The sequence below is a fragment of the Erythrolamprus reginae genome, chromosome 1 (genome assembly GCF_031021105.1).
Source record: "Erythrolamprus reginae isolate rEryReg1 chromosome 1, rEryReg1.hap1, whole genome shotgun sequence".
NCBI lineage: Eukaryota > Metazoa > Chordata > Lepidosauria > Squamata > Dipsadidae > Erythrolamprus > Erythrolamprus reginae.
Genome location: NC_091950.1, coordinates 324399323 through 324411454, shown reverse-complemented (window position 1 = coordinate 324411454; position 12132 = coordinate 324399323). Strand labels below are relative to the sequence as shown.

The window sequence follows — 12132 nt, the reverse complement described above, 5'->3', positions numbered from 1 at the left end:
ACATCTGCAAGAAAACAATCAAACTCAAAGAGCACCAAGGCTCACCAAGCTTCTGTTCTCAGAAATGGTCAATATCACTGGGCCTGAAAGAAACTTGCTTATCAGTCCAATCAACATCTGCAGAACAAGCTGAGGACTGTAATCCATTTTTTGGTCTCGGTGTGCACCCACATGCCTGTGCACACAACTTTTTTCTGTGCAAAAAAATGTGTGCATGTCCTGACTTGGTCTCTGAAGAAAATTTAGATTCTTTGGAATAAAAATGAAAACCTTGATTTATCACTTTTGGGATTAATTTTATTTTTATTTATTTATTTAGTCCAATACATAATACACATTGAAGGGAATAGATATGTAGTAATATAACTAAAGAAACGAATAGAAGAAAAGATATAAAAGTATAGGTGAACAAATTTGAAAGGAATAAAAGATAAATGTGATAAGGAGAGACAATTGGACAGGGGACAGAAGGCACACTGGTGCACTTATGCACGCCCCTTACTGACCTCTAAGGAACCTGGAGAGGTCAATCGTGGATAGTCTAAGGGGAAAATGTTGGGGGTTAGGGGTTGACACTACTGAGTCAGGTAATGAGTTCCACGCTTTGACAACTCGGTTGCTGAAGTCATATTTTTTACAGTCAAGTTTGGAGCGGTTAATATTAAGTTTGAATCTGTTGTGTGCTCTTGTGTGGTTGTGATTGGATATGGCTGATTCAAAATAATAAGCCTCCGCAGCACCTGTCCAACAGAACAGACTTGTTTAGTACTTGAATGGGAGACCACTAGAACTGTGGACTAGGGCTGAAAAGTTGTGGTGAGGAATGTAAGAAGAGAACCACTTCTCTATTGTTGCTAAGAAAACTACACGGTAGTTATGAAGGCTCTATCTGAATGTTATACTTCATTATAATAGCATACATATTAATATTTGAAGGGGGTTTGCTGGGCTTCGGGACTCCTGATCTCTGCTATTACAGTGCTCCAATTCAAGGCGATATCTTTCCTAGGAAAAATGGAGTCGCTTAGCTTCTACACCACATATCTCGACATCAAAGCAGGCCAGCTTGACTGAGCCATCTGCTGTAATGTGAGGGAAAGGAGCCTCTGAGCACGTGCAGCCACGTATAGAAACCCCCCCAAGCAAGGGGGCCGCTTTGATCAGTGCATCACTTTGATCAAAGCCTTGCTGAAGCAAAGTTCCCCCTTTCAAAACGCCACACGTCTCTCTGCACTGCCTTTGCTTGCAGCTGGAAGAAGAACTCCAGGGCATCTCTAAAGTTGTTATTTGCAGTTGTGTAGATGACTTGGGGAGGGTGGGGGAAGGGGGAGGCCTCATTGATTAGAATACACGTGATGTATCTTCCATGACTTGCTTGTTCGTTTCACAAATCGCAAAGTCTCTTCCCCTTGGAGATTGACATCTGGTAGAAAGCTCTTAATTAGAATACCGTATCCCTAGGTTGCAGTTCTAGTGCTGAATATGCCGTGCAGGGAAGATCCAAAGGACTCAGTTGGCATTACAAGGAAATAGCAAACCTCTGCTAGAGCAGAACAAAGAAAATCAAGATGGGGATTTGGATTTTGAATGAAAGTTTGTCAGTTCTGCTAGTTGTAAGTATGTCCTAATCAAGCTACTGAATCTGATGAGTGTGATAAACCACTGGGGTTTGGAGAAGAATTCTTGAACTTTTGCTACATTTTTCAGGTTTTCCATAGTGTAAAAGTTGTGGTGGCAAAGTGCAGTCCTGATATCTGTTGTTTATCTCCTGGTTTTGTAAAATGGAAAAGGGAGGCCATGGAGAAAATGAAGATAGCTTTTCTGTTGTTGTTGTTGTTGTTGTTGTTGTTGTTGTTGTTGTTGTTGTTGTTGTTGTTTTCCACATAGCATTTGTGAATTTCTCAAAGCACCAAAGAAGACATTTCTAAACCAATGGTCTTAAATAAGTACTTGAAATCAACTAGTGAAAACTTTTCTGTTCTAGTTATTGTGGTCGGGGATAAACTTCTACTTGTTCATTGACACATTCTTCTGGTATGAATCCGAGGATGCCTACCTCTACACACGTATTATGTTGGGTGTGAGTAAACCTTTTCTGAAATACCTTCTGGATCTTTTACTTAACTCTCCATCTGTTTTGTTATGCCAACCCAATCCCTTCACTTGCCCAACTTTCCAGTGCATCTTTGTTTTTTCTTATGCACCTATGTCTTTACCTTCTCAAACTTGGCAAACTTTTTTTGTGCAATTGCCCTCATGCTGACTGAGGATTTTGGGGAGTCAAGTCCACACATACCTTAAAGTTGTCAAAGTTGAGAGACAATGGGCTAGACTTATTGTCTTAATGAAATTTATTTTAAAATTATTTTCCATTTATGCAACTGTGGCACTTTAAACATATACAGTTTCTAATGGGTTATGCAACGCATCTTAAAAGTATAGGGTGAAGAATTAAAAAAAATCTATCCATTATCTACAAACTCTTCAATCTCCACCTCAAAGCTTCTTAAATGAACCTCCTTTTCCCTTGCTGAAGAGGCCACTTATTCTGCCTTAGTAACAACAGAAATAGATTTTCCCTGTGGTGATCTGGCCTTAATGTGATACTTTTAGGTCTTCCAACAATATCAGTAAATCTGAGTAGCTGAATCTTTCCAGTTTTCTGCTGGTTGAACTCTCCCTTTCTTTATTTTATACCTTAGAGCAATGATGGTGAAGCTTTTTTCTTTTGCTTGAGTGCCAAAAAGGTGCATGCGCACATTATAGCACACATGTGCATGCCCTCACCCATAATGCAATGCCCTCCCCCATGCATGCATGCACAACACCCCACTTCCAAACCCTTGTGCATTCATGCAGGCCTCACTGAAGCCTCTGGATTTCCAGTAGGCCCGTTAGACTGCTTTTCAATCTTCCCCAGGCTTCAGGAAAGCCTCCGGACCCCTGGAGGGTGAAAAAGGGCCCAACAGGCAAACCAGAAGTTCATAAATGAACTTCAGGTTGGGCTGTTGGGCCCTTTTTCACCCTCCACAGGTTTCAGGAGATTTTCCTGAAGCCTGGATAGGGCAAAAACGGCTTCCCCCCATCATCCAAAAGACCAAAAATAAATGCACATATATGTCACGGATTGTAAAAGTCCATTTGAACTTTACATCGTGGAGGTGATGGATTTAAGAGATCCAAGCATTGTTATTTCAAAACAAGCTTTCTTTTATTATAAAAGTAGAAAATAAACAGCTCACATCATGGAGTCTTAAGAACAACGGGAGACAAGCAGAACAACAAGATGAACAAGACGGAAGTGATATAAAAGGATATTACATAAAATATGGGCGGTGATTAATGACAAGGCACACATGTTAACTCTTTAATTACTGAATGTCTCTGTGGCTGGCAATATTCAGTGTGACAATATATGCTGGAGTTGACATAGGGCAAAGCCTCGCTTGTCCTTAGATATGGCTCCACGTGCCACCTGTGGCTCACAGGCCATAGGTTCACCATCACAGTCTTAGAATCTTCTTCAAAGAGTTAGACCTTCACACTATGTTGCTAAAGTAGGATTCTTTTTGGACCATCATAAGCATCATTTATCACCTTATTTGATATCTTTGAACTTAGTTGCCAAGTAGCAGGTCTTAAGATCAGACTGCAAGATATTTTTCCGATACCAAATAATTGGCCAACCTTTTTGAAAAAAAGGTTGTTGTGTTATTTAAATCTGAATGTCTTTCTTTCACTGTAGACCATATTAATAATTTCATCCAAGGTCAACCTGGGAATTATATCTTCAGAAATAAACAAAGAAGAAAAGATTTGATTGTTTTAGCATGTGAAATTCTTAATTCCACTTAAGTAACAGTTTTGTTCTCCTGTACCTAGTCTGCACTTGCATGGGCAAGGGCTTCTGCTACTTGCCTCAACTTCAACTGTTTGCTGATCCTCCTGCCAGTCAGTAGGAACCTCGTCTCCTTCCTACGGGGAAGTTTGGTAAGTAATGTCTATGGAGAGTCTCAATCATCCAAGTCATAGTCATAGATATGAGCCGGGGTGGCGCAGCAGGTAGAGTGCTGTACTGCAGGCCACTGAAGCTGACTGTAGATCTGTAGGTCAGTGGTTCAAATCTTATAACCAGCTCAAGGTTGGGTCAGCCTTCCATCCTTCCAAGGTGGGTAAAATGAGGACCCAGATTGCAGGGGGCAATATGCTGGCTCTGTTAAAAAGTGCTATTGCTAAAATGTTGTAAGCCGCCTTGAGCCTAAGGAAAAGGGTGGCATAAATATTGAATAAATAAATAAATAGTTGTCCCAAAGGTGACATGAAGACATTTCGTTTCTCATCCAAGAGCTGAAGAAGCTTCTTGGATTAGAAGTGAAAATTCTTTAAAGAAAAACAAGAGAAAGTCCAGTTGCCTCTATGAAAAGCACCTTTGGAACTTTTGTAAGTGATAGTGGTGGTCCATCTGTTGTCTTTTTAACTCTTATTTCCAAGGTTCAGGATTTTAGTATACTTTCAGATTGGGTAATAGAAATGCCCCTTCTTCTTCAAGAAGAAGATAATCTGTAAGATTTAGGTGTAAATGGATAACATTGGTAAGTAGATGCTGATAAGTAAATATATCTGGACCGGTAGCTCCAAAGGTGGGTGTGGGCCAATCCTCTCTCTGAGCCCAACGTATCTCACAGAGGGATAATTGTGGGCATAAAATTTAGAACCTTAAACATAAAGAAATAAGGGTCAAAATTTAAACTATATTAATCCACACATATATATATACACAGTGATCTCTCGATTAGCGCGGGGGTTACGTTCCAAGACCTCCCGCGCTAATCGATTTCCGCGTTATAGTGGTGCGGAAGTAAAAAACACCATCTACGCATGCGTGCCATTTTTTTCATGGCCGCACATGCGCAGATGGTGGAGTGTGCGTGTGGGCGGCGGGGAAGACCAAGGGAAGGTTCCTTCAGCCGCCCAACAGCTGATCTGCTCCGCAGCGCGGAAGCAGCGAGGAGCCGAAGATGGGGTAAAGGCAAAGGGGAAACCCCATCTTCGGCTCCTCGCTGCTGCCACGCTGCGGAGCGGATCAGGTGTTGGGCGGCTGAAGGAACCTTCCCTTGGTCTTCCCGCCGCCCAGGCAAAGGGGAAACCCCAAGATCGCTTGCCGCTTGCCATATTGCAGCTTGGAGCCTTGCTTCGCCTCCTTCGCTGCAATACGGCAAGCGGCAAGCGACCTTGGGGTTTCCCCTTTGCCTGGGCAGCGCTGGGGCCATGCGGAGCCGCTCATCTAGGGGGACGTGGACCGGCAAGGTGCCCTCCGCTCTCTCTCTTTCTCTCCCTGTTACCGGTGTGGTATAAGAGAGAGAAAGAAAGAGAAAGGAGGGCGACTTGCCAGTCCACGCCCCCCTGGATGAGCGGCCCCGCATGGCCCCAGCACCGGACTCCACCGTTGCCTCCGCCCTTGTTCAGCTCTGCAGCTGAGAGGCCACGTCCACCCCCTCCTCGGTGTCCCCGGCACCCAGCGTCCCCACGCCGCCTCCACCTCCCGGTAATGCGCCCGACCTCTGCCTCTCTCTTTCTCTCTCATATACCACGCCGGCAACAAGGAGAGAAAGAGAGAGAGAACTAGCGCGGACTTATTTTTTAATTAATATTTTTTGAAAAACCGCGTTGCAGCGTTTCGCGCTAATCGAGACCGTGCTAATCGAGGGATCACTGTATATATATACATATATTGTGTACTTAGTGATAAGTTACTATAAACCAACCCAATGTATCATAAAAACAATCTCTTGTAGTCATAATATTATTTTTTCACTTTTATGATGTGTAGCATGTACAATTCACATTATGGAAATGTCCATTTAATGTTTTGTTTTTGTTTTTAATGTATTTTTTCTCTCTCCTTTTTTTCCCTCTTTCTTGTTATGTATGTTCTGTTTGTCTTGTGTTTTTTAAATTTATATAATCAATAAAAATCTTTTTTTTAACCTTTGGCCTCTTAGAAGAAAGTGAGGAACAAATGCAATAAATAAAAGTTTATCAAAACACATGTTAAATGGAGTTGATCCATAATACAGCTTAGTCCACAGGGCATTCATACTAGAAAGATGTTTCAGCTGTAACTTTTTTTCCTATGGCAACTTCCTATATTCACTAAATCAGGGGTCCCCAAACTTGGCAACTTTAAGACTTGTGGACTTCAACTCCCTGGCTGGAGAATTCTGGGAATTGAAATCCACAAGTCTTTAAGTTACCAAGTTTGAAGACCTCCGCACTACACAGCGTTTTGAATCATGAAATTGAATCACAAAACTACAATAAAGTTCCAAGAGCGAAAAGAAGTGACAAAAAATTATATCTCCCTTTATATCTCAATTTGTTCTAAGGAAGGAAGAAACTCTTGCATTGTTGGAAAGACAAATCTGGATAGACTTTGATTAACATAGTACATAATAACTTGCTTGTTGATGGAATGAAACAAGGCGGGAAAGATGCATGAATGCATCTGTTAAATATGATTATTATCACTTTTCATTATGGAAAAAAGCCAATTCACCAGACAAGCATCACAGGGAAATTATCCATTGTGATTTTTATCTTGTATGAATTTATTGTTTCATTGTACCTTATAACATCCATAAAAGTGAAGCCTGAAATATGATGATCTTGCACAAATGAATAATGACCAGGTGGATTTGTTTGCACCATATCTTCAACCTAGTTAATTATTTTGGTTCACAACAAAAGACTATGGTGCTAGGATTTAAGGCAATTGTATAGCAAAAAATTCACAGCAACCTTTCACTATTATGATTCGCATAATTCTTTGGAAAAAGCTGTGATCCCAATTTCAAACCGGTTAAACAACGTAATGCAGAAACTGCATATTTGCCAGTATAATGGAAGTGCTACTGGTAATTATGAAACGGATGAGTCCCTGAGGGTTGGGAAATCTGCAAACAGGAAATTATTTAAGACATTTAGAAATAAAATGGACTGCTAAAAAGGTAGTCTTTTGTAACACAATAAATATATTTGTCTGCCTTGTGATGCAGTGGCAATTTTATATGGCTCTATTTGTGCTTTTTAAAATATGTTTTAAAGAAAAACACCTATAGCCTATATCAATTAAATACATGGTGCAATCTTTTTTTTCCATAATAGAAAGTTTTATAATTTTACCAATACAATTTTAACCAACAAAACTGTTGCTTTTCCAGTATGCAAAGTATTTTGGTGGTGCAATTAAAAAACTAACTTAATATTCAACCTTTCGAATTCTTGAATTGCATTTATATGTAAAACGTAATAAATTATATATTAGCATCATTTGCTAAAGAAGTGAACGTTGTTAAGGTATGGACTTCCTTCTCTCCTTGTCTTTTTAAAAAGATTGTATATTTTTATTTCCATTTTATCAGATTACAAAAAAATGGATAAACTATGATTTATCCATATTTACAGTTCCTGACCAAATCAACTTCATAATATGGATTATGTATTTTGCTTAAATAATTGAAGATTGATTAGATTGAAAAACATCTGATCTCATTCTTTCTCATGTATTATGAGAGGGAGGAGAGGCATGAGTATCGCAGTTACTAAATTCAAGCTCAGAGTCATGTAAATGAAATAAACATGATTTAAAATACATCTTTGTTTTCATCAAGTGTCGCAGGACAATACTGAAGAGACAACTGGATAAAAACATCACATTTCACAGGATAATTGCCTATGGAGTAGCTGTAAATGCAAGTAAGTTAGAAAACATTTTGCCTGCAGTATTACTTGTTTCTATCCAGTATCATACAAATTCAGCATATTAGCTGCATGCTTGAGTAATTCCACATACAATACTTCCCAATGCTTAATTGTGGCTCAGTGGAAGTTAAAACACCTAAATTGCTCCATTCTTGAAGTTAGCGTACAGGATTTAGTAAACTTTTGTAAACTCCTTAAAACCCACCTCTGCCGTCAGGCATGGAGGAATTGAGACATCTCCCCCAGGCCTATATAGTTTATGTATGGTATGCTTGTGTGTATGTCTTTTTTAAATAATGGGTTTTTAGATATTTTTAAATATTAGATTTGTTATTGTACACTGTTTTTGTTATTGCTGTGAGCCACCCCGAGTCTACGGAGAGGGGCGGCATACAAATCTAAATAATAATAATAATAATAATAATAATAATAATAATAATAATAATAGTAATAATAATAATAATAATAATAATAATTTTCTAGGGCAATAACTTTTGTTGTGATGGAGACCATTTCTGAACTCTCATCTAGCTTTAATGGAGTTGGAATTAATACAATTGTTTTGAAAATGGGAACCCCATGCAATTCTTATTAGGAACCGCCTTCTGCCGCACGAATCCCAGCGGCCAGTTAGGTCCCACAGAGTGGGTCTTCTCTGGGTCCCGTCAACGAAACAATGCCACTTGGCGGGACCCAGGAGAAGAGCCTTCTCTGTGGCGGCCCCGGCCCTCTGGAACAAACTCCCCCCAGAGATTAGAACTGCCCCTACCCTCCTTGCCTTTCGTAAGCTACTCAAAACCCACCTCTGCCGCCAGGCATGGGGGAATTAAGACTTCTTCTCCCCCTAGGCTGATACAACTGTATGTATGGTATGTTTGTACGTATGCTGGTTTTATACATTAAGGGGTTTTAAGTTAGTTTTTAGTATTGGATTTTTACTGTATATTGTTCATGTATATTGTTCATGACTGTTGTTAGCCGCCCCGAGTGTTCGGAGAGGGGTGGCATATAAATCCAATAAATTGAATTGAATTGAATTGAATTACCACCTTTATTTACCTTTCTATTTCTAGCTTTAATTCAAATAGGAATATTTGTGCTTTTTGTGTAGTGTACACATAGATTTTAGGTTTTTTCTAGCAGTAAGGCAACTTTATTGTAAATACAGTACTGTTGTACCACAGAGACAATGCAAGAATAAAATAACATTAAGCCTTTGATCCATCTTGTCTAACTTTCTGGTATTACAGCATGGTTAACCAGGTAGATTCATGAAATTTGGAAATATAGACAGGAGGACAGTAGTCTTCAATTATTGTCCCCTAGCTGCTGGTGTTTAAGGTATATTCAGAATTTCCTGACTATAGTCCTTGTTTAGCAACTATCTCAGTTAGCAACCATTTGCAAATATGATGGTAATAAATGGTAACTAAAAATTCATTTTCCAACCAACGCATGCATTTACAAGTAAATTTCATATCCCTGATAACAATGCATGTCTGAGTGAGAATAACACTAGTGTAGCTGTATGAAAGAACCCTGTCTGAATGAGACAGCAGTGAGTGGTTTTTGCTGTCTGTCTGTCTGTCTGTCTGTCTGTCTGTCTGTCTGTCTGTCTGTCTGTCTGTCTGTCTGTCTGTCTGTCTGTCTGTCTGTCTGTTTGTCCCTCTCCCTTTCTCTCATGTTCACTTCATAAGCATCTTGCTTAGTAACATCATTCATAGAACTAAATGAGGAGAGGGTGTAAAAGCCATTGATAAGCCAATCCTCCTTGATTTGGTCCAGAACTTTCTAAAACCAGCTAAATCGATGGGTATCTGCATCTGATGACCTCACCACCGTGAACAAATCATGCAATATATAAAAATATTCAAGTCTTTCCTTTGATCAGCTCTGGATCATTTGCATTCAGTTTCAGTTAGTAATGCCTAATTCTAACATTGTAAGAATGTTAAGGGGAAAATATTATTTCTATCCCCATCTTCTATGCCTGACATGCATTGATTTCTCTCCACTTTGCCTACCCTTACTCTCTTTGTTCACAGCTCATAAGGAACATTTAAACAATAAGACAAATGCTTCAGTCATTTTACCAAACAGGTGCTGATGTTTCTTAAATCTAATATGGCATAATTCCTGCCAGAATCAATGAGCTGAATTTTTGTTCTTTGTTTTGCTGAAAACCTCAAAAGAGTATGGAATTCAGAATATGCCACAAAGCGATTCAATGAGATGCTTCTTTATCATGGACAGCAATTTATCAATTTGCTTTCATCATATGAATACATTCCTGAAAAATGTGCACACATTTCTTTTTCTTAATTAAGAAGTCATTCCAGGAATAGAAATCCATTAATTTGACTTATTTTAGTTTTCCTGTGTAACAAAGTAAAAGTGCACCAAACTACATTGGCTGCGCTTTCCAATTTAACAATTTAGGCATGAAAGTTATTCATAAAGTGGGAATACATTTCAGTATGGATTTCTGTATCTTTTGTGTGTGTTTGTGTGTAAGTAAGGATTGATATATGGAATAACCCATTTATTTTTAAAAATCTTGCCTGAGGTATATCCCAGAGGAATGGAAGAAAGAATCCATGAACTAAGGGTATCTATATTCTTATTTACCAATAATTTAAATTAAAACTTTTAGAACCCAAATACCCATGGTTGATGTGCCTCATCCTCCCATCAGGTCCCATCAATAAAAGAATGTCATGTTATAGCACCAGAAGTCATGCTGAGTTTTGGGCATCTATCCCTCCTGATACCACATGGCCATGATCCTAGGAGGGTTTTAAAAACCTGGTTATTCTACAGGCCCATCCTTTCCATTTTAATCACCAAGAAGGTTGCACAGGTTGTAGCATTTTGGCCACATCACAGACAGGTAAAGGGTGTCACGTGAGACACTGGTGACAGACAGCAGATATATCAAAGCACTGCTTCCGAAAATAGTTGGGTAGAACTATAACGTGAAGCTCTAGAAAATTTCTGTGAAAATATATTTGAATCTTCTAGCCTTCTATCTATGAGGTCCTCCTATTTACAACAATGTACAAGTACTCCTCAACCTACGACTATTGTTTTGTTTAATGACCACTGCCAAAAAATTGTAAAATCAGGTCAGATACTTGGATGACCTATTTTATGACTGTCATGACTTACAACCTTATTCCATTTAGGTTAATAAGTCTAGGCCTACCTGTAATTTGGCAAGTGATTGATTATATCGGGGAATAGCAAAGTGGTTAATTATAAAGTGACAATTTAACTACTCTCCAAAATCCACACTGTAATTCCTATTCTTTCTCTCTCAGATACTAATTCAATTGACAGTTGTATGTGTTTTACTGAGGATAACACAAAGTAGTAAAAAATAACAGAACTTAACCCTTGCTTCATTCTTTCTTTGCTTACTGAATAGATAGCTAATGACTTGTAATTGCAGCTTATTTATAATAATAAATTATAAAAGTAGCTAGACACAAAAATAATAAAAGTATTGGTGGATTTTTTCCCCTCCTGGCAAATAATATGCTGAAGTTGGAAAGCAGCAAAGCTAAAGAAATAAACGAATGCCTTGCCTATCATGACTATCATGTATATTTCCTTGTGTACACATGCACACAGAGGTACATATAATATAATGTATCTGCTCTCATAAAATCAGGGCAATACCATTTGAAAGAAGAGATGCAATAGGGGCAGGACATTAGGAGCAGGAAAATCATAGTGTTATTTTGCATTGAAAGGATAAATAAATAAGCTTCCATTCAGCAATAACGAATAAACCTATGTGTTGTCTCTTAGTTAAGGAAAGAAAACTTTATCAGATGTACTGATTGACTATGGCAGGAAAATAGTCCCTCCTAAATTGATGTCTGTTTTTTTCCAGTAATACCACATTGTAATCTTTACTTTCTAAATCCTATTTTCATAGCTATTCACATCATTGCACATTTGGTCAATATAGAACAATTTCATCTCAGCCATTCAAAACAAGCAGGAGACTTGAAGAAGAAACTGTCTGGCATTGGTGGGAACCCAAATGAAAGCTACCTGAACCCCATCAGAAGCTATGACACAGTAGGTTATTTTTGGTGTTAGTCTTGTGGTTGGTTAGCTTTCATTTAGTCAGAAAGTTGACAAAATCCAACTCACATCCTAAATTAACATAGAAATGTTGGGAGCAAAGAAAATGAAAAGAATACATAAAAAGAGGGTAATTTTTCAGTGTTTTAGTCATCAGTAATGCATAAGAATACCAAAATAAAAGACTTTGAATTGCCCTCTGATATTAGTTGTTGATAGTTTCTATTCCATAGTCTCTTGAAACCCATGGCAACATATATTTGATGTGACATGGGG

At 38.6% G+C, this 12132-nt stretch overlaps 1 protein-coding gene across 1 annotated transcript in view; it reads left to right on the top strand.

The window, feature by feature from the left end:
* Window positions 1-1568: 1568 nt before the first annotated feature.
* The window catches only part of NOX3 (NADPH oxidase 3), a 37242-nt gene continuing 26678 nt past the window's right edge, over window positions 1569-12132 (top strand). The window contains exons 1-5 of the mRNA XM_070740135.1: window positions 1569-1613; window positions 1985-2080; window positions 3883-3990; window positions 7671-7755; window positions 11705-11850. Coding sequence (XP_070596236.1) covers window positions 1569-1613; window positions 1985-2080; window positions 3883-3990; window positions 7671-7755; window positions 11705-11850 — 480 coding nt within the window. The remainder of the gene's footprint in view (window positions 1614-1984; window positions 2081-3882; window positions 3991-7670; window positions 7756-11704; window positions 11851-12132) is intronic.